Genomic DNA, 21,684 nt, shown 5'->3' with positions numbered 1-21,684 from the left:
CGTTTTAGACCCATACACACTAAGCGCACCCCTAGGTCCATTACTACCCTTTGTTGACCGTCTGAACCTTGCGCACAAGGGGTTACATTAAGTATACAGGAAAAGAGTAAACACACCTCTCGAGCCCAAACACATGGCCCATCAACTTTGCCCAATAGCCGAGCTGACCTGTTTAAGACAAATGCTGAGCTTTGACCAGCGAGCACTGAGCTCTGAGCGCTCTGGTCCAGTACAGTTGTTGTGTAAGATTTGGGGTTGGACATGAATACCATTTACTTGCTTTATGAATTGTCCCTTCAACATCAAAATTTCATTTAATACGTTGTGAAAGTGACGAGAAACTGTTTCTCCAGACTAATGGAAAAAAAAATGTAACACTTCGATTATTGATTGTATGTCCAATAATATGAAGAAATTTAGCAAATTGTTCTTCAACTTTTAACAAACCTTAAAGTACGAAAAAAAATTGGTTGTTGTGTAAGATTTGGGGTTGAACATAAATACCATCTGCTTGCTTTATGAATTGTCCCTCCAACATCAAAATTGCATTTAATACGTTGTGAAAGTGATGAGAAACTGTTTCTCCAAACTAATGGAAAAAAAATGTAACACTTTGATTATTGACGGTATGTCCAATAATATGAAGAAATTTAGCAACTTGTTCTTCAACTATTCAACGATATGCATCCTTAACAAGTTTGGTTTCCATAATCCGTTCACATAATTTAATGAATACTTTTGGTCCCATGCGAATAATGTCACGAAAACATTCGGTGTGCACCAAATACTCCATCAATTCTTATCTATGATGCTCTTTTCGTGGTTTGAACTTAGTAATAGAGTTCATTGTATCACTTAACATACGCATCAAATTCAAACCAAAGAAATGGTGCAAAGGATCACCACTGATGCAAGTTCAATATTTATTTTCAATTCTTCTTGTATTTTTGAAATTAGATTCATGTTCGCACGAGCAAGTGTCATTATAAATTGTAATTGTGTCCTTAAATTCTTGCATGTCGTTGTCAAAAAGTGGTGGACAATTGTTCTCATTATCCATGTAATCTTGACATTCTCATTCACAACCATAAAATAGTTTATGGATACGCTTCAAATAGTTTATGCTACAGATAACTCTAACCACTTTGAGTTGGAGTTACTGCAATAGCATTAAGGTTAGTGTTATGGTTTAGGGTTTATGATTATGGTTATGATTAAGGTTTAGGGTATGGCTATATGGTTATGGTAAGGATGGGGGTTATGGTTAGGGTTAATGTTTATGATTAAGGTTAAGGTTATGGTTAGGGTTCATGTTTATGATTAGGATTAGAGTTAATGGTAGGGTTAATGTTAAGGGTATAGTAAGAGTAAGAGATATATGTGTTAGTGTTAAGTTATGTTTAGGGTATGTATAGTCTTAGTGTTATGGTTAGGGTTATGTTTAGGTATAGTGTTTTGGTTCAGGATAGGATTTATTATTAGTATTAGGGTTAGGGTTTAGTTTAATGCTTACCATTAGGGTTATACATGATTAATACTACTAATAATGATAATAATAAACAAACAAAAATTTATAACTAATTCTAAATCTATTTCAAATCATAATGATGTCAACTTAATTACAATACACAATAACAATAAATTAATATTAAAATACAACTATAACATCATATAATTTTTTAATATTAAACATATGGCAATAAATTTGCTAATGTGATGAGTTATGTGTTATATAAATTGTACTGGATAAAAAAATTAAAAATATAAATGAAAACATATAAACACATTTTTTTTTCATAAAAAACAATGTAGAGGAACACAAAAATCAAATAATTGTAAACCCTAAATCAAAATAAATACATAATTCACTAACATATGGAAATTAAAACAGTGCATATACTTAGCCAAAAAATTATGACAGAAGCTACCACAATTAAATTGTAAACAGAATTGTTAAACCAAATTACTCACATTTAAACACTTTTTTTTTCATAAAAACAGTGAATAGGAACAAAACAAGCAAAAAAAAATTGTAAAACCTAAATAAGAAAGAAATACATGATTCATTAATATATAGAAATTAAAACTGTGTATATTTAAAAAAAAATATCACATAGCACAAGTAAACTCTAAAAACAATCATCAATTCAAAACTAACTCACATTTTATAAACACATTTTTTTTCATAAAAAAAAAGTGAACATGAAAACAAAAACAAAAAAAAAAACAATAAAGATTGATGAACTTATATGTGAAGACAAGTGAAGAAGAAGACCAACACTCAACCACTCAAATTCAAGAAGAACATAACCTCAATAAATGTAGATAAGATCCAACTAAGTCAAGATGCAACCTGAAACAAGATTACAATTTTTTCAAACTTAAAAAAAAAAAACTGCAAAACAACAAAGAAGCAAGAGAATCGATTCTCGTTGTTGTGTAAATGAAGTCAAAATCGATTCAAGCACAACAATTCAAACTAAGAGAATCAATTCTCCATTCAGTTAAAATGAATCAAAAATCAATTCCAGCACAGCACATGACAACCAAGAGAATCTATTCGCTTACATATGTTCATAAGCCAAAATTGATTCTCAATTGTGGCACCAAGATAGAAAAATCGTTTTTTCCTTGTTTTACACAATGATGAGAATCGATTCTCCCTGCCTTATACTTCAACCAAAGTCAATTCTGATAAAAAAAATGAACTAACAGAAAATCGATTTTAATCCGAAAAACATTGCATGCAAAATGATTTTACCTCTTTTGTATGTCTTCTTTGGCTCTTCCTCAACCACATCAAAGAACTTTAAGGGTTCACTCTCTCTGCAACAAGGAACAACTCTCACAAGACCTCTACTCTTTCTAGATCAAGGAAAATTCATGGCACAACTCTCACAAGACCGAGACTCAAATGAATGAAATCATAATCATGTTCACGGGGTGGAAGCTTTTGAAGAAAAAAAAATCAAAAAGCAGTCAAAAGATTCCTCACAATGTGGTGCACTATGTTCAGAGACCAATATCTCATGCATTGATTCCTCACAGTGGTGTCAGTCACATACCAATCTCATCTCATCCATGCACAATTAGGTTAAGGGTATTGAAGTAAAAGACTCATATCCTACTTGTACATCAGTGGTACTTTGCATATGAGAGAGGAAAGCAAAATGGATGCAACCTGCTCCCCTTCAAACATGTTGATCCAAACACGAGATCCTCCCGCTCGTCCATCCACACTACCATTCCATCAGTGGAAGCAAACAATGCATATGAAGGGTAGAAGTAATAAATATTATAGTTGTAATTGTCATAATTTAAATTTTGTGTAACTTTTATTTTTTTTATAATTACTTGACATTTATGCAATTATTAGTTTATTTTAAGATTTATGAAAAAAAAATGATATTTGACATTAAAAAAATATGTATATTCTTTTGACATTAAAACTTTGATAATATTATATTTTTATTATTCATAATCAAATTATTTAATTAATATTTAAAACAATACAAAATAAATACATATATACATACTACATAAAGAATAAAGATAAGACATAAATTTTATATCCAAGAGAGATAGCGGTAGAAATAAGTATAAATTTTTACTTAAAAAAACATGAATTAATATAGTCAAAATCACACCATACTCGTTACTTCCTAATTAGGCTTCTGACAACATTATATAAAAATTTAGGGATGCATCTAAATTATAAACTATTGAATAAAGTCAATACTTATTATGAATTCTACCCTAATTCTTTTTATAGTAAATCAAGATTGGTTATATTAGAGGAAAAAAAAAATTCTTTAACTTTCAAAAATTGTGATCATGGTAATTACGAATGTTTCTTCATATATTCTAAATCTATATAAAACATTTTATAAACTCTTTTAACATATCCATGACGAATGGTATCATAAATTTATAAAATGTGTTGTATCCAATGGTACCCATACTGTACTAAGTATATGGGCTTTCATATATCTCTGAAGTAAGCTACGACAACATTTGTTTGGACTATTTCTTCCTACAATTCCATAGCTTCTTCCACCTCCATAAATTTTCGTATTTTCAAAAATGTCATTTTGTAATATTTTGAATTACATAATTCAAAAGTCATTTTTCACATTCGTAATTAGCTTCCGGTTTACATAAATCAGAAATCTTTTTTCATATGCATGATTAGCTTTCTTTCGGATTACATAATCCAGAAATCTTTTATAACTTCCAAATTATGTAATCCAGATGTGTTTTTTTCAAATATGTGTCTGAATTTTACATAATCTAGAAGCTACTATCAAATCCAGACTTCCAGATTATATAATCCGGAATACCATTCTGAATTATATAATCCAAAATATGAAGGTGACACCAGAAGGATAAAAAAATATTTTCTATGTTTTGTATGGAGATGCAAGAAGGATAATCCGGAACACAGTCTATTTGTTGCTGTTTTGTTGTTTTGCATGTGTAAATCAACTGTGTAGTAAACCAAAAGAGTGAGAGACAAAAGAATAAGTGCAATTTCCAAAATCTTTAGATTTGTACTCTGTACATAGTAGACAAATTTTACACATGTATTGCCCAAACAGGGCATTGAATTAATTGAAAAAGGAAAAGATAAATAATTTTGAATAGGCTGTTGCAGCAATGTGAACCGAAAATTGGAAAGAAAAAGAAACAAAAAGCAAGGCAGAAACAAAGCTTTTCACAACATGCTGCTTTCTTATCTAAAACTAAGACAAATGCAATTTCGTTCTCCACGTTTCTCCAACGACCGTTCTTGGCTGTGGGTTATCTGGTCCTCTGTCCCTCTGTCCTGACGTGAAGTACAGCCACCCATCCCAAAAACCAGCTAATGTTGTTTTTATACGGTAAGGAAGCCTTCCAATCACTGACCATTTCTGCAATCAGTTATCAGAAACAATAGTGAATCACATGTTACAAAGTGACACTTCAATGAACTCATTTTAATCTACGGGACCAATTCTTATTGACTGGTTTTATGAAGTTCATTGTTGCTTCTAAAAATCAAGAGTCTGTGGACAATTGACTGGTTAATTACCTGAATGATCCATTCATTTTATCACTATTCATAAAATTACAAATGGCCAATAAGCAATGTGAGAGACTAGGAGGTATTAATGGATAAAGAGAGTTGCACATTCTATTTCTCATGAGTAAAAGACTGAAAAGTGTACCATAGAGTCTAAATGAAACTGGAAAACCTCCCCAACCAGCATCATCCTTTTTGTTACTGGGTGCTTTTCTGTGGTACCTCCAGTGATGATAATTGAATTGTTCACAATAACCCATGCACATTCTATGTGTGAATTTGGTTTTGGCATAGCTGGCAAAATAGTCCATTTCATGTCTTTATCCAGCATATAAACATCTCCGTAGACCACCTGAAATGTAACAAATTCAAGTCACACGAGTTCACTTGAAAAGACCATTTATCCAATAAATGTCGTTTCTCAGCATAGGTATGTGATTGTGAAAAAGACAACTTAAGCATACTGGTAACGTCTAATTCCTATGTCATTCATCTTCAAAAAACAACTACCAAATTATAATATTTTCGCTTTAAATCATGTTTGATGTTGACAGACAGAGAAAATGATACCTCGTGCCTGCGTGAACATTTGAATATGGGTGAACCAGGTTTGGCCATAAAATCACCCTCCTGTCCACCAATAACAAAAAGTCGATCATCGACTGCAATGCAGGCCCTGCACCAAATAACTACAGTTAGATGAAAAACAATCAAATTCCTTTTGAAGACAATGAATATGATACCACTTTCCAAGTATTCCATCAAAAAGCTAATCAGGCTTTAGAAACACAGTATTCCTACACTTAAAAAAAGTTAAATGAAAACATCATAGTGAACTATTGAAGATGAATTGAAGCCTAGTACTGGAATCTGAGCAATTTGCTAACCTATGCGGTCCACCGCGTGGAATGGGAACTTCGTCTCGCCATTGTTGTTCCAAGGCTTCTCCATCCTTCACAGCCAAACTCCAATGATCTAGTCCAGGTGTATGGCGATTCTCTTTGCTACCACCCATGACATGGAGTCTTCCTTTCCACAATTGAGTTGCAGGAGCATACCTGGTACAAGAAAGTCTCGTGTTAAAATAATCCATTTCACAATGAAATAGTTCTTGTCAAAGTGTCAGCCTCTAGTAAAAGTAAAACTCGATCAATCATCACAGTGAACAGTGGGCAATTTAACAGGAATTTCAATTGCTAGATACAAGGCCTGAAGTTCTAAATTCCCGTTTGCTACTACAATTGCAGCCACAATAACATTATGGTTTTGGGGTCACCACAACAGCATCATGACCACAATTGCAATCACATCAATTGCATTTATCTATAATTTCCACATTTAAAAAATAACATGCAATTCACAGTTTCAAACATCAAAATGAGTAGAAGGAGTGCATATGTTCCAAGTTGTACCTGGGTTCCGGTAACGGTGGCAAAGATTTCCATTTCTTTGTTACAGTGTCTAGCGAAAAGGAAACTGTAGTAGGCCCTCGGCATTGGGTGCCATGTTGTCCTGAGACAACGTATATATACCTCCCATCAGTGGCCACACCCAAATGGGAATGAGCCATTTCCTTTGGCATTTTAATTTCATCAACCCACTTGTTGATGCTGAAATCGAACACATCAACATGGGAGTGCACCTAAAGAAACAACATATTAATCACTCGCCAAGCTCATTAATAAGAACTAGTTTACTTGGGAAATAAATAAAGAACTAGAAACACTCACATGGTCAAGGTTGGCATATCCTCCAAGCACATAAAACATATTCTTAATCTGTACAGAGTACCCATCTAGCCGAGGCACTGGAGCCGAAGGCATCTGCTCCCAATGCCATTCGGGAGCAGGCAAATCCGCAAATGTAGATGAAAGGAATCTCTCGGGACCCCTCCTTTTTGCACTCTTCCCACCTTTTTCCTGCAACAATCAAAATACAAAACAAATGAATCAATTCCTAGATGTTCAAAAATCCTACATTGACTACATATCCAGACAAAATAACAGCGCAAATGTCTGGTTATCTAATATAATATGGCCAAAATAGTGTATATACGTAAAGGGCATCTCTTAATCCGTTATCAGGCTAAAACAGTGTGCGTAAGAGATTCAGTTATGCCCAAACTTGACGTTTAAAAAATCCAATCCTTAATGTGAAGAAATGTGTAGAAATGTGTTAAAAATCTCAGTTAACTCCAAATTTGACGATGTAAACAGGGAACAATCCTTGACCACCCTTATTGGCCAAAATATATTGAAATCTATCTTAACTATTGTTATCATACCACCCTAATTAGAAGCATTCTAAATTATTTTCTTAACTTGTGTGCAAAGAAAATTTTATGTTTTATTTTTTTAATTTTCTTGAAGTGCTGAGAGAGAAGCATGCCCATAGAGAGACCAAGGAAGAGATAACTCTCAACTCTGGAACAAGTCAGCATTGGATAATCCGCAGATGTTGAATGAAGGTTGACTTGATGAGTGACGAAAGAATATCTCAGCTGAAGCAGCAATATAAGAAAAATGGTGTGTATAAATAGAAGAGAAAAGGGTAATTTTGGGATTGGATTGAGCTGAAAGGCAGATTGCAGAAAGAGGAAAGAAAAGCTTAGAAGAGGCATACGTTGTTTTTGTTGTTGGTGTCGGGTGTGGCGGTGGCATTGGGGATGAGGAGGACGGGAGCGTTGGTGTCGACCCAGTTGGTGGCGATGGAGAGATAGTGAGAGGAAAGGGAGGCGCGGAAGAGGTTGGCGACGAGGGCGACGCCGAGAAAGGCGGAGAGGCAGAAGAAGATGATGACTTTGGAGGCGGAGTGGTGGTGGTTAAGGGGTTGGTGGTGGAACCTGGTTGGCGTAGCCATTGCGTGTTTTGATGGAACGAAAAGAGAGACATTTATTTATTTATTTGCAAGAAAAGAAGAGAAATTTGGATGGCAGAGGAAACAAACAGCGGTTGGTTGGCGCCAATGGTTTTGCCTATTCGTTTCTCTCATCAAAAAACAATCTAACCTCTCTACACTACTATACCACCGCAAATCTTCCTCTTCTTTTTTTTACTTTGCTATTCTTTTTTCTTTCTTCATCTAATTAAGATTTTTATGTGCATAATTAATTCATTAACTTTTATCACCATTAATTTTTTAACTTCAAAAAATTTATATTTAGTTCAAGGTTTAAATATATTTTTATTTAAATCAAATCACTCAATTTTACTACGCTTTTTAATTTTTTTACCGCTTTTTAATTTTAAATTATTGACTTTCTTCCCTTTTAAATAAATCATTTTAATTGTTTAAAACCATGCTACTTTTTTAATTTCAGATATTTATTTTAAAACATAAATATCATTTATTTTAAGACTTCAAATAATCTATAATATTATACAACATATATTATTATTATTATTAGGAAAAACACACGTTGTGTATCTCAAACATGCCTTTTGTGATTTTTTTATAAATATATTATTTATTGTATATAGTATTAAAGTTATATAGTAAAAAAAATTGATTATATAGAAGCATTCTATTCTACACACTAAGAGTTTAATTGTACCCAGTGGATAGCTAGTTTTTTTTTCATCGTTCTTTATTTTTTTTTATACTTTTATATTAATATCCGAATTTTTTTCATCGTTCTTTTTAACCAAATAATTTCTTTAAAGAAATTCCATTAATAACAAAACACAAATAATAAATAAGGAACATTTAAAAAAAAGTGTGGCTTAGTTTCAGACAAGCTTAAAATTCATTCACTTGAGAATAATTGGCTCAGACTAAAATAAGAAGATTTTGTTTTAAATGCAACTTTAGTTTCTAAAATATAATAATATTCCATATTAATCCCTGCCAAAAATTATTATTTTATTTCTTTTACTTAATAAAAACCCTATAGTGCAGTCTTTAGTGACAGTTTTTTTTAATTTTACTTTTAATTATAAAAATGATATATTAATTCCACTTTGTTATTTATTATTTAAAAATTAACAGAAAATAAAGAAAGTGAACAAATATTATTTTAATGTTTCTTACATAATTTTTAAGACAAAAAATTCAAACAATGTGTTAATTAAAAGTAATTTAAAAAATAAAAATTTAAAACAATTTTTGAAAGAAGTTCCAAAGATTTTCTTCACAAAGTGAAAACAATTTTAATTTATTAATAAAAAATAATAATTCACAGAGGAACAACAGTCGTGAAACCTATATATTACATAGAAAGTTTTTATATTAGTAAAACTATAATTTTAACTTTTCTTAATAGTTGAGCCATATCCTTTTTATATGTAAAATTATAATTCTAACATTTTGTCTATATTTCCTAATTTTAAATAAAATAAAATTGATAGGATATTTTAATATTTTAAAATACTTCATTAATCAGTTACTTGATTGATTAGTTCTGAAAAATGCCATTAACTGTTATCAGTATTATAAGAGTGGAAAAGGAAGTAATGAAATATCATTTTCAATTTATTTTTTCTTTCTAATTTTTTTTTATCGTTTGTGTATTTATCACTAATTTGATGAACGAAGGAAAAACTATTTATCTCACAAATTTTATTTTGTGTTTAACATTTTTTGTTTTCCTTTCGTGGTTCTATGTTATTGTCGCATGCCAAAATGATACAAACATAATGTAATTAACCATCGCTTTCACCGTGATAATAACGGAATCCCCTTTCTAGCGGAGTGATAATTCCCAGAAAATTGAGTTTTTTGTTCCATTTCCTTACAATTTTATTCCATTTTATTTTAAGAAATTGTATTGCAGTGATTGACATTTTAACCAAATACAAAATTTTAAGTACATTTCTTTTAATTTTCAGAAGAAAAATAAAGTTTCATTTGGGTACACAAATTTCTATATTTTTGGTTTTTGATGAAAAGTGATCATAAAATAAATATTTTGTAATTTGTTTATTATACCCAAATAGATCAATTTATGTAAAACCTGAATTGAAAACGTGGAGATATGAAAATAAAAGAATAAACAAAGAGCATTTTTTTTTTTGTGTTCGCAAATCTTGTCATGGTGTACTCATTGTCACGATAGCGAAGTGTTGTCAAAGTCAAAGAAAAAAACCCTAAATGAAGCTATTCAATGTGGGAATGGGCACCAACAATTTCTGAATTCTCTATACTCTCTATACACTAGCGTGCTCGTTTCAACGCTCCACAAGCCCAAAAAATCAGAAATTACACATGCACATGGTAGAAATTTGGTATCACATTCATTGGTTTATAACCTGAAAGAATATAGACATAAACACAAGAGTTAAACCTATGTTCGTGTTAGAGATATATCAATAGAGTCCAACTAGGCATATACTCAAACGTACTTTGGTGTATGCAAATGGAAGCCTATGAAGGAAATAAGTAATCATTTACAACATACTATATGCTCTAAAATTAGTTCGAGTAATTTGGATTTTTTTTTTTTTAAATTTGGAAGTAAAATTTGCCCCTACCTAATTTAGTCTTGCATCAATTTAGTTATTGTTTTTACACTGGTTGGGAATGGTCCTTTTCTATCTTCATCATCATCATTTTTTTTAGTTTTAGTCTTAGGCTTCAATTCTCAATTTGGTTAGAAATGGGATTGGTAAAATGCGTGCATTTATCTTGTTCTTTTATATATATATATATATATATATATATATATATATATATATATATATATATATTCATTCATGTGTATATAGGTCAGTTTTAAGACAACTTATCAAGTTAATCTTTTGATTAAGGAAGAGTAGCATACGTGCATGTTATGCTTAATTAGTTGTTTTAAAATGGGGTTTAGCTTTGGGTGACCGATTTGTGTTTGGATTACAAGAATTCGATTAAATGTGTCGATGCATCATCAACCACATAGTTGTAGGAGCTCAGTCGCATGTGTCGATGCCTTTTCAGCCACATACATAACAATTACATATAAGGTATTACTTAGTCTCTCATTAGATTAGAGAGTTTCTTCCTTCTTGTGATGACGAAGTTCAACATTATTTGTAGTCTTTGAAAACATCTTTCATACTATGTTTATCATTAACTATCTAAAGTAGTTTCATATATTTTTTTTTTCTAAATCCTAAACCATACATCCTAATCCAAAGCACGTTCCTATATCTTATCTATATGTTATTAGATATTTTGTAAAACTAGATTTTACTTAGTAATATTTTTTCAGCCAATGTTAACAATTTTTGCACCATATTGAGATTTTGAGGATTTTGGTATCAAAATCATAAAGGAGAACTCATAAATAATTTATAGATTCAAGTGAAAACAAATGTTTTTACTACCAAATCCAAAAAATGTAACCATGTTTTAAAACATGAGAAACAAATCTTTTTATTTCAAACTTAAAAATATTATTTTAGATTGCATAATTTTTTTTTAAAAAAAATAAGGTATTTTTTAAGTTGCGTAATTTAAAATTTATTTCGTTCTAATTACAAATTCATGATTCAGAATATTTTTTTAGAAAACCTGTAATAATACTACAACTTAAATTACTATTTCAAATTGTTTAATGCAAAAGATTTTCAGATTTCAAAATTCGAAATAAACTTCGAGAATCAGTGTTGGACAATTCCATTACCATGATTGTTATAAAATAAAAGGGAAAAAATGGTCATTTCGAAAATAGGGGTGTATAAAACATTATAGGGATGCAGGAGCAAAAGACACACAAATAAGAATTTCTTCTTGCACCTCTATGTCTTTCTTCCTGCACCTCCAAAATATTTAAAGCTCCCAAATTACCCTTAGATTTTTATTTGAAAAGGGTGTCGTGGATGAGTTGCTTTGCCACCGTTCTTCTTCTTTGTTCATTGGTGGTGTTGGGTGGGTTGCCTTGTCGAAATGTTGAGGTAAGAATTGTGTTTTTTTAAGAGGTTGGATAGTTATTATGTTTTTAGGTTTTTGGGAATTGGGATATGGGGATTGTGCTACGGATTGATCAATCCATAAGTGAAAATATGATCTACGGATTGATTGTTTTGTAAGTAAAACTTTATGTTTTATGGATGAGGGGGGTGTTCTAGAAGCAATTTGTTGACTTACAGGTTGTTGTATCCAGATGCGATTTTTCATTACGGATTGGTGGATCCATAATGTATTTTTTTGGCTTATGGATTGGTGGTCCATAATGCATTTCAATCCAAATAATTTATGGACATATTCATCCAGGAAATTTTTTGGATCACTCAATCTAGGACTATGTTGCGGAATCACGATTTCAGAAATAAAAAACAATAGGGTGGAGATGAAGAGACACCACCGAACCACCACTAAGCGAAATGCACCTCACGGTTTTGTGCAATGAGAAGAAGTCGTCGTGCATAGAGAAAGGATAAGAGATGTAGAAAATGTAGGTATGTGGTGTGCGTAAGGAAGAAGAAGAAAGAGTGTGAGTAGTGTGTTTTAGAGCTTTTAAAAAATAATAAAGATAATTTTGTCTTTGTAGAATATTGTGGGGGTGCAGGAAGAAAACCGTAAACTCCCTATATGAAGGTGAGGGGAGCCCACACTTTGAGAAAGAGATATGGGCTGAAAAAGTAAAGCCCAAAATGAAGAGCAACTGTGGTGAGGAGAACGGAACGTGTGGTGGAAACACGATTATTGCCGCTGCTTCTTGGTTTTTTGTCCATCTGGTTGTGTTGGCTTCAACTGAATCTGCGACAGAACAGAACAGAACACCCTCACCTCACTTCCCTTTGACCATTCAACCTTCTCCTTTGCTTCGATTTCGTAGGTCCACTCTTCCATTCCCCGCATCTATTGTTCCTAACTCTTCTTCGATTCTAGGTTTCTTTTTCCATTCCCGTTTAATCCCTCACAATTGCGTTTTGTCTTCTCGTCTTTGCCGTCTTATCGTCGTTTGTGAATATGTAAGATATTCGAAATTTGGAGTGTGTTGTTATAAATACGATTTAGAGCAAACCATAATTTTTCATTTGTGTTATCAGGAAATTGTAAGAGTTACTTATTGGAGATGACATGATCTTGATTCGGGAAATATGCTGGTTACAATTATATAGTAGACACTAGCCAGTGTTGTGTCATCGAATAGTGGATTATTGTCTGTAATTTAGCTTTGGTGTGTGTAGTTGATGAGCTTGTGGAGCTACATGATTCCCCGTTATGTTGCGTGATCGATATTGTTGTTCTGTTGTTGTATTATTTTTATTGTTGTTGTTGATACCATGCCGATACAGGATTAGTTTTGGATCTATGATTGCTTACATTCGTAGTGATTAAGAAGGTACCATTAAATCCATGGCTCTTCAGCATTTTAGAACATCTCATCCCATTTTTCTTTTCTTGGGGTTCTCTTTGTTGATATATATTTTATAATGACCATATAGTTGTGATTGAATTTGAATTTTGTTTAGCTAGTTATATGCATTTTTATAAAGCTTTTCTGAATTGAACACTTCATTGATACGAATGTCCGACATGGACACACTATTTAAGAGTCGTGTGTAAGCCTCATAGTCTACCAATCATTATATCTTAATATTGCAAATATTATATCTTAATATTACAAACATTATATCTTAATATTTGAAACATTATATCTTAATATTGCAAACATTATATCTTAATATTGCAAACATTTATAAGTATGTTAGCATTTCCTCTGGCAATTCACATTACTATTTTACATGATTGTTATGTTGCAGATTAAATTTGGTTAACTCTGTAAACCTCACTTATATGCTTATTTCTGTAACGTTATGTCCATTTCTTGGTCTTATGATCTTATTTATTATCTATTTCTGTATTTTTCTGAATCATAACAGCGTGACCGAGATGACAGGAGGTGTTTTTCAGCAGCTACTGAGGAGGAAACTCCACCCTCAATTTACTGTAAGCCACTGCCCCCCATTTCATGTTGATTGGATGCTTCAGCACGTATTAATATTTTGGGTCCCTATAGGTTTCATGACCTATAATGGAGATCTTTAGAACATAGTTAGCAAATGGAGGGGGAGGAGTTGGCTAAATATGAAATGCCAATCTCAAACATTTACTTCACAGTTTTCTTGAAATATTTATATGAATTAGTCCATGTGCTAGCTGTTTTCTTTACCTTTTCAAGTATGTCTTGGATTAGCTTATTTTGAGATGCATTCTTTGCCAGCTTTTTGAAGAGGTTTTCTAGAGAAAGTGACTATTTTCCCAAACAAGCAGTAGCAAAAACTGCAAGATGTTGCATAAGTTGGATCCAAATAATGAGATCTATCTTCCAATATATGCTCAATCCTTTTACAGACTTATATGTGGATTTTATGTTTGTTGTATTGTATTTGCTTCCCATGGAACATGTTCTGCTGCTATTGCTAATAATTGCTGTATACTTACTGCAGAACTCATCCTTGTTGTCACCCTTTATAGTGAAGAAAGATGGTGCTGGCTCTACCAGCAGTAGGTCCTTAAGAGTACTTGCATTAGTTGGAGCTGGTGTGTCAGGCTTTTTCAGTTTTTCTACAATGGCAGCAGCTGATGAAGCTGAGCATGGCCTGGCATGTCCAAGCTATCCATGGCCCCACAAGGGAATTCTTAGTTCATATGACCATGCTTCGTAAGTTTGGCTTCAATTTTCCCTATATTTTCTTATCTTTTGCACGGAAATAGCGTTTACCAAATTAGAATTTAAGATATTCAATCTTATCCCTCTCGAGTTTCCTGTAATGAAGTTTAATTTATTTTTCTCTGTAACTGATAACCTTATTTATCTTTATCCGATCCTTAGATCAGCAGTTTATCCTGATTTTCCCTTGTTATTTCATTTTGTTTGATGTAATATAAGGATCTTGTTTGTGGATCTACTTTTCGCTCGTCCTCCACTTTATCTTTGTCCCATCCCATCCTTAGATCAGCAGTTCATTTCTTTTGATGTGATATCATGGTTTGAATCTTGTACATGACTCTGCTTTACATTGGTCCTCCATTCATATTCAACATCAATTAAGTCCTTCAATGAAGATAAACAATATCACATTCATTCAAATGCCCACGATCTGGGAGGAAGCCGTTACTGACAGCTATATGATGTGTTATCTTTCTACTTTTTGCCTTATGTAGTACAGACCAATGTGATGACACTTGTATATTTTAGGGACCAACATGGTTTGTTCTATTTATATACATTTATTTAATTTTGCCAAAGATTTAATTTCATGCTTTAAGTATATTAGCTGTGACAGGGTTCATACTGGTGAATACATGTTCAGCTGCTGTCATATATTTAATCCACATTTCACCTTAAGACTGTATTAACATCTATAATTTAATATAATTAATGTCTTAAGTTCTTAATGTTTTCAATTAATTTTACATGGGCAGGATTCGTCGTGGTCATCAAGTTTATACAGAAGTCTGTGCTTCCTGCCATTCCATGTCTTTGATATCATACCGTGATTTGGTTGGTGTTGCTTATACAGAAGAAGAGGTAAAGGCTATGGCAGCTGAGATTGAGGTGGTTGATGGCCCTAATGATGAGGGTGAGATGTTTACACGCCCTGGTAAACTTAGTGACCGTTTTCCTCAGCCATATCCAAATGAAGCAGCTGCTAGGTTTGCTAATGGAGGAGCTTATCCTCCTGATCTAAGTCTTGTTACCAAAGTAATGCTATTTATATAACAGTAATACTTTTGGAATTTTCGTATGTAAGTATACCAGAAATATATATCCCTTTTGATTTTTCAGGCCCGTCACAATGGTCAGAACTATGTTTTTTCCCTTCTAACTGGTTATCGTGACCCTCCTGCTGGTGTCTCGGTAAGTTTTTTTTTTCTTAGCTTCCTTAAATGTTTTATTTTATTTAGTAAAGTAACTTTATACATTCTGCATAGTTGACTGATGAAAAATGCTTGGCCACTAATATTTAGTTCTTAACCAAAATAAGATATGTTGCAAATATGTTACAGTGGTTTTGAAAAAAGTGCATGTTCAACAACTGTCAAATACTTATTCTTTTCTTTCCCCTTTTTTCTTGCACACTAATGAGCATGTGTTTGAAGACCCTTTTGCTCTATCTTCTTAAGATTTATTTTGTGTAGAGTGTTTCATGGATAGCTTGAACCATACCTTTTTATGTCCCTTGCGTATCATATATGCCATGTTCAGGTTCAATCTATTGCATAAATGATAAAACACACACATGCACATACATAAAGCAAGAAGTGCTTATAGTGAGAGCAGAGAATCTTAATCTTCAGATTTTTGGTAGATTGTCAACGTTGAACATAAATGCAAACAACTTGTTCACGTGATCATGTGGCCACTAAATGAAATATGACTTTTACCATCCAAGCAAATCTAACAGTCAAGATGGATTTTCCTAACCTCTATAAATACTCTTCTTGCTTTGTGTGTGCTCACGAGACTCCACATATTAGCAATGTTATTGAGAAATGGCCATGGTGGTGTCATGGCAGAAAGCAGAATTCTTGTTGGCCGCCCAGTATGGCAGTGGTGAATGTGGTTTAATGTGGAGTCACATCACGACTTCCTTGAGCATCGCATAGTGACCATAGTGGAAATCATGCTGCAGCCCCTTGTGTTGTTGTAACTTGTAAGGAAGAAGCCTCAAGTCAATGTGACCCAACCCAAGGCCAACGAAACCGTAATTGGTCTTTTTAAGCTGTTCTAGGTCTATAGAACCCAAGTTAAATAGATTTTTTTCTTAAAAGTGGTAGGGTCATTCAACTAGGTAGTAGCTATCCTCTATGAGTCCCGTCTAAAAAAATCAATAGTTACTTGGTGCGAGTCCATTTAAAAATTACCCATTGATTATTTACAGTGGGTACCCATGTATATTTTTGAAATTTATTCTTTTGTTAAATTTTAAAAAATTAAATTACTTAATAATTATTCTTTTAAATATAATCTCAAATAAAACTTTTATCCTAGAGTATAATTGATAAGGATCTTAATAGGATTTAGCTTGAAAGGTAATGATAATTAAGTTTTGTTTAATTTCTTATGGATGAACAACAAGAATAAGAACTACTATGGGAAGCTTACCACTAAACAAGAATTTAATCCTAGAAGATTATATAAGTGTAAATGTTTGCTTCCGAGAGATGAGAAAAGATTAAACAAGCAAAACAAAGAAGCAAAGGTGGAAGAGACTTATAGAAGTAGAAAAAGAGCGTCACCTAAGGTAGAGATGCCTTCATCTTCACTTGCCTGCTAAAAGTTCAAGATAAGATCTAAAGTAGATGATCACACTCACACAAGAGTTCTCTCACAAGCTCAAATTCTCTTAAATTCCAAAGTGACATTACAAATGAGATTGATGACTAGTATAGCCAACTGTTCCGGAAATTACAAGTTTAATGACACTCAGATGTGTCTCTAATTAAATGCAAAAGGGGGATCTAGAATCTACCGATACTTGGCTGATAATTTTAAAAGAAAAAGGAGGGAAGCTTTAAAATTCAAAATCCAATAAAATGAATTAAAAGAAGCTCTCCTATTGGCAAAAAATGGGAGGCATGCTGCTTCCCTTGCTTGTTCATGCTTCCTTGGACATGAATGTAGAAGTTAAAATTGGGCTTCAATTGGTATAGGTCTTCTATTCTTCATGTCCACTTGTAGATGCCTCTTGGAGATGAATTTGGGCTGGAGACAGCCTAATTAGATATTTACTATTTACACCACTCAGAAAAATAAATCCTACAATTATCAAGTCTAAGGAATACAAAATAAGGAGAAAGAAGGACTATTATGTTGAGCAACTTGTCTTGTCATGTTTCTTGTGATTCTTCCAGGAAGGACATGTTCTTACGTATTTCCTTTTTGTCTATTCATGAATTCATCAATAATCCAAATAAAATTGTGTCCTAAAACATTAGTCAAAACAACATTAGTCTTTCTAAAATGTAAATTCAAATAATTTGTTTCTTGTGATTCTTCTAGGAAATGTGTTCTTGCTTATTTTCTTCTTGTCTATTATTGAACTCATCAATAATCTAAATAAAATTGCATCCTAAAACATTAGTACAAATAAAATTAGTCTTTCTAAATGTAAATTCAAATAAGTTGCAATGCAAATTATAAGTTTAAATAAAATTCATCTCCTTTAAAGCCAACTTTTAAGTCCTTAAATCTAAATAAAACATAAATATATTAAACCAAACTCCAAACAATTCTTCAATTGTTGATGTTTCCCTCACTAACAACTTTACTTTGGTCATTTGATTCTAAAGTGAATATCTAAATAAAAAGGTTTATATAAAAGATATTATTGACAAAATTGATGTTAAATATTAAAAAATAAAATTTTAGAAGTTGATGTAGAATGTAAATTATATACACACAAATACTTAAATATTAGCTGGTAGCCCATATCAGCAAGTATGGATGTCAGGATACCAATATTCTCCCATTAACAGGTAGATAGTTAAAATATTTATACCCATTATCCAGAGGTATTAGATAAAGGTATCCATTTTGTACACAATATGGAGCTTACTTCCTGATATCCACAGATAGTTAAAATATTTATACCCATTATCCAGAGGTATTAGATAAAGGTATCCATTTTGTACACAATATGGAGCTTACTTACTGATATCCACAGGTAAGGATTGTTGTTAATCACTACACACAACTGGGACCCAAACCCAATCAAAATTAAAAAACCTAAGCTACCATTGCTGCGAACCAAAACCCAGTCCTCCTGTTTTGGTTCAGCTACTATAGCCACTGCAGTCTGCCACTGGTGACACCGTTTGCAACTTGTTTCACCATTGCCTGTGGCCTATTCTGTTGTCAGCTATATGTTCTGTTGTCATTGACCCACTGCACTGCCACTCCCTGCAACTTGTTTCACCATTGCCTGCTGCCCCATTCTCCCAACGTAGTCCCCCTGACCCTAATTTACAAGTTCTTCACTTTTTTCCAGCACCCGAAACTCAATCAAACTAAGAAATTTAGGACATCTTTGTTGTGTTTAGTTGTCATTTTAAGTTTTGAACTTGACCTTGGTGGTGTTTTGCTTTGATTTTATTATTTGAATTTCTAGACTTGCTCTTATTATTAATTGTATGGTTGTCTTTCATTATTTTGCATTGTAATTATATTTCTTCATTTTATTTATTTATCTACATGTATATATTGTACTTATTTGTCCACAATGGTTCTTCCATAGCCTGTATGGCTTCCAATTATTTCTGTAATAGATTTTTGAATCCGCAATGGTTCTTCCATAACCTGTTGTGGCTTCCAATTCTTTCTGCAATGGATTTTTTAATTGTGGATATTTTCCATTATCTGGCCTCGATAACACTGATCATGAGTTGTACATACATACCCAAGTAGTGATGAGCTTTCATATACTTTCTGTACTTGGTAATTCTTGTGAAATTTATATATTTGGCACTAGCCACATGTATAATTTGTCCCTAAACTAACGTTCTAATATTGTGTTCTTAAACTTTTTATTCATGGCTATATATAAAATAATAATGTAGATAAGGGAAGGACTTCATTATAATCCTTACTTTCCTGGTGGAGCAATTGCCATGCCTAAAATGCTTAATGATGGTGCTGTGGAATATGAAGATGGTACCCCTGCTACAGAAGCTCAGGTAGCAAATTTGTTTCTGTAGGAATGGTTTAATAAATCTTAAAATGCATCATTGTGGTCATTAGAAAGAATGTTGCTCAGCTTTTTTTAATGTTTTGTTGCAGATGGGGAAAGATGTTGTGTCATTCCTAACTTGGGCTGCCGAACCCGAGATGGAAGAGAGAAAACTGGTTTGTTACCTTTGATATCATGTTTCCAGCAGATCAATAGAGACCATAATAACTATATCCTATGTTTCTAACTACACTTTTGTATATGCAGATGGGATTTAAATGGATATTTGTACTGTCTCTGGCACTTCTTCAGGCTGCCTATTACCGTCGCTTGAGGTGGTCAGTTCTGAAGTCTCGCAAGCTGGTTCTTGATGTTGTCAACTAGCTGCCCCAAGTTTGATTTAATCTTAAGCAAAGTATACTGTTGGCAATAATTTGTCAGACAGATGATTAAGTTTTTTCATCATTTCAAATTCGTTCCGCAAAGTTAATGGTTAATGGAACAACAACCGGAAGTGTTGTAATTTTGTTGAGATAAAAAAGTTCCATGCACGAGATGCGTTTACCTTTTCTCATCCATCTCGGACACCGTGTATTGTTGCATTTTCCGATAGATCTTCCGATTGGATTAACTATTGAATTTTATGGAACTTCCCCGTCATTGGGATTCATGTCGGTCGTTATTCAAGAACAATGAATAGATAATACGCCCAGGTTGGACATAGGAAGATAGATTATTTTCTCTCTGGCTTCTTCATTGGTATTCTGTTTCGTGTATGCCAGTGGTGTTTGATTAGAGCCATTTAGCAGCAGTTGCTTAAAAATAAGCTTATGTTGCACAGAGTTGCAAGAGTTTAGAAATTGTTAATGCGTAAGGAGGTTTGCATTAAAGAAAGTTACTTGTTCAGATAATTGTAACATGAGAAAAAAATGAGATCTATATGCATGGTAGATAGGGGAGAGGGTTCGATACTTCGATTTAGACTGGTACAAGTTCACTCATTCACATATCTTTTTCGATATTATAGATTTGAATATTTAATTTGGTGATTGAAATTCTTGGACTTTCGTACTTTTATTAAGATTTTACATTTTCTTTTAGAAGTATATACTTAAATGTTTCTTTTAAGAGGACTGTTACTTTCACAACCAATTAAAGGCAATTTCTTCCACCACCTTTTCTTCCTGCACCTCCATAAATTTCTCAATTCCAAAATTACCCTCAAACAAAGAGTGTACGATTTTTTTTTTTTTCATTTTCAAATTGTATAACTGTAAACTTTCCAAACTTTAAAATTTAGAATACAAATTTATATTTCAAATTTTAGAGTTTCAAAAGTATTTTATGGGTTTGAAAATATATTTCAAACTCAAATTCAAAATACAATTTGCATTTTCAATTCTAGAGTTTGGAAGGCATTTTTTGGGTTTCAAAACGTGTTACAAACTCTAAATTTTTGAATCCAGAGAGTACCTTCCAAACTATAAAATTTTGGTGGGTTGGAGCTCTTAGTGAGCATCTGCGGTAAGGTAAGGTAAGGTAAATTGGGGGTGACGTGGTCACCAATTCCAATTGTTTTTGCTTGCAGGATTGTCTCTTTTGAAGAGTAAAGTAATATATTGACTAAAATAGTTGACTTTGAATATTTTATATTGATTTTAAGGTGAATAAGTTGTTGAAGGTGTTTGTGATTGAGAATTGAAAGTGTTTGAATAATAATATAAATGAGTTGAACTTGTTTTAGAATATTTTGTTGAATTACTTAATGAGATGTTTGATGAGAAGTGGTTGTTTGATTTTAAATGATGATTGATTTAAAGAGCATATATCTGGAATTAATTATGTATTTAAGTAAAGTTTGAGATATATTTGAATTGTTTAGAAAGTTTAAATATGATGTGATTAAGTGGTGCATTGATATGTTAAATGATGTATGTAATGAGGTTAAAGTGTGATCAAGACACAGTATTTTTAGGAAAGGAAATACCGTGTTGAGATTGTTATTAGGGTGTATTGATTTGTGGG

At 32.5% G+C, this 21,684-nt stretch overlaps 2 protein-coding genes across 4 annotated transcripts; one reads left to right on the top strand and one right to left on the bottom strand.

Annotated features, from left to right (window-relative positions):
* Positions 1 to 4,506: 4,506 nt before the first annotated feature.
* Positions 4,507 to 8,077, bottom strand: LOC137826816 (kelch repeat-containing protein At3g27220-like). The gene is made up of 7 exons (XM_068632954.1): positions 7,685 to 8,077; positions 6,793 to 6,981; positions 6,475 to 6,704; positions 5,950 to 6,120; positions 5,633 to 5,738; positions 5,208 to 5,414; positions 4,507 to 4,910 (listed from the first exon to the last, which is right to left on the bottom strand). Exons 1-7 carry the CDS (start codon positions 7,919 to 7,921, stop codon positions 4,743 to 4,745), a joined length of 1,308 nt encoding a protein of 435 aa, XP_068489055.1. The 5' UTR covers positions 7,922 to 8,077; the 3' UTR covers positions 4,507 to 4,742.
* A 4,522-nt stretch (positions 8,078 to 12,599) lies between these two features.
* On the top strand, positions 12,600 to 20,333 carry LOC137823349 (cytochrome c1-2, heme protein, mitochondrial). 3 transcript variants are annotated; one of them, XM_068628446.1, is made up of 8 exons: positions 12,600 to 12,811; positions 13,867 to 13,933; positions 14,434 to 14,648; positions 15,413 to 15,692; positions 15,777 to 15,848; positions 19,550 to 19,666; positions 19,770 to 19,835; positions 19,927 to 20,333. In XM_068628446.1, the coding sequence occupies exons 2-8, from the start codon at positions 13,877 to 13,879 to the stop codon at positions 20,041 to 20,043; spliced, it is 924 nt and encodes a 307-aa protein (XP_068484547.1). In that variant the 5' UTR covers positions 12,600 to 12,811; positions 13,867 to 13,876; the 3' UTR covers positions 20,044 to 20,333. The 3 variants fall into 3 exon arrangements, with proteins under 3 accessions (XP_068484547.1, XP_068484548.1, XP_068484549.1); XM_068628447.1 differs by having other exon boundaries at positions 12,723 to 12,951; XM_068628448.1 differs by lacking the exon at positions 12,600 to 12,811 and adding an exon at positions 12,850 to 12,868.
* The last annotated feature ends 1,351 nt before the right edge of the window (positions 20,334 to 21,684 follow it).

This window comes from Phaseolus vulgaris, chromosome 8, assembly GCF_000499845.2.
Source record: "Phaseolus vulgaris cultivar G19833 chromosome 8, P. vulgaris v2.0, whole genome shotgun sequence".
NCBI lineage: Eukaryota > Viridiplantae > Streptophyta > Magnoliopsida > Fabales > Fabaceae > Phaseolus > Phaseolus vulgaris.
The sequence above is the reverse complement of the archived record's forward strand: the minus strand, read 5'-3'. Positions and strand labels throughout refer to the sequence as shown.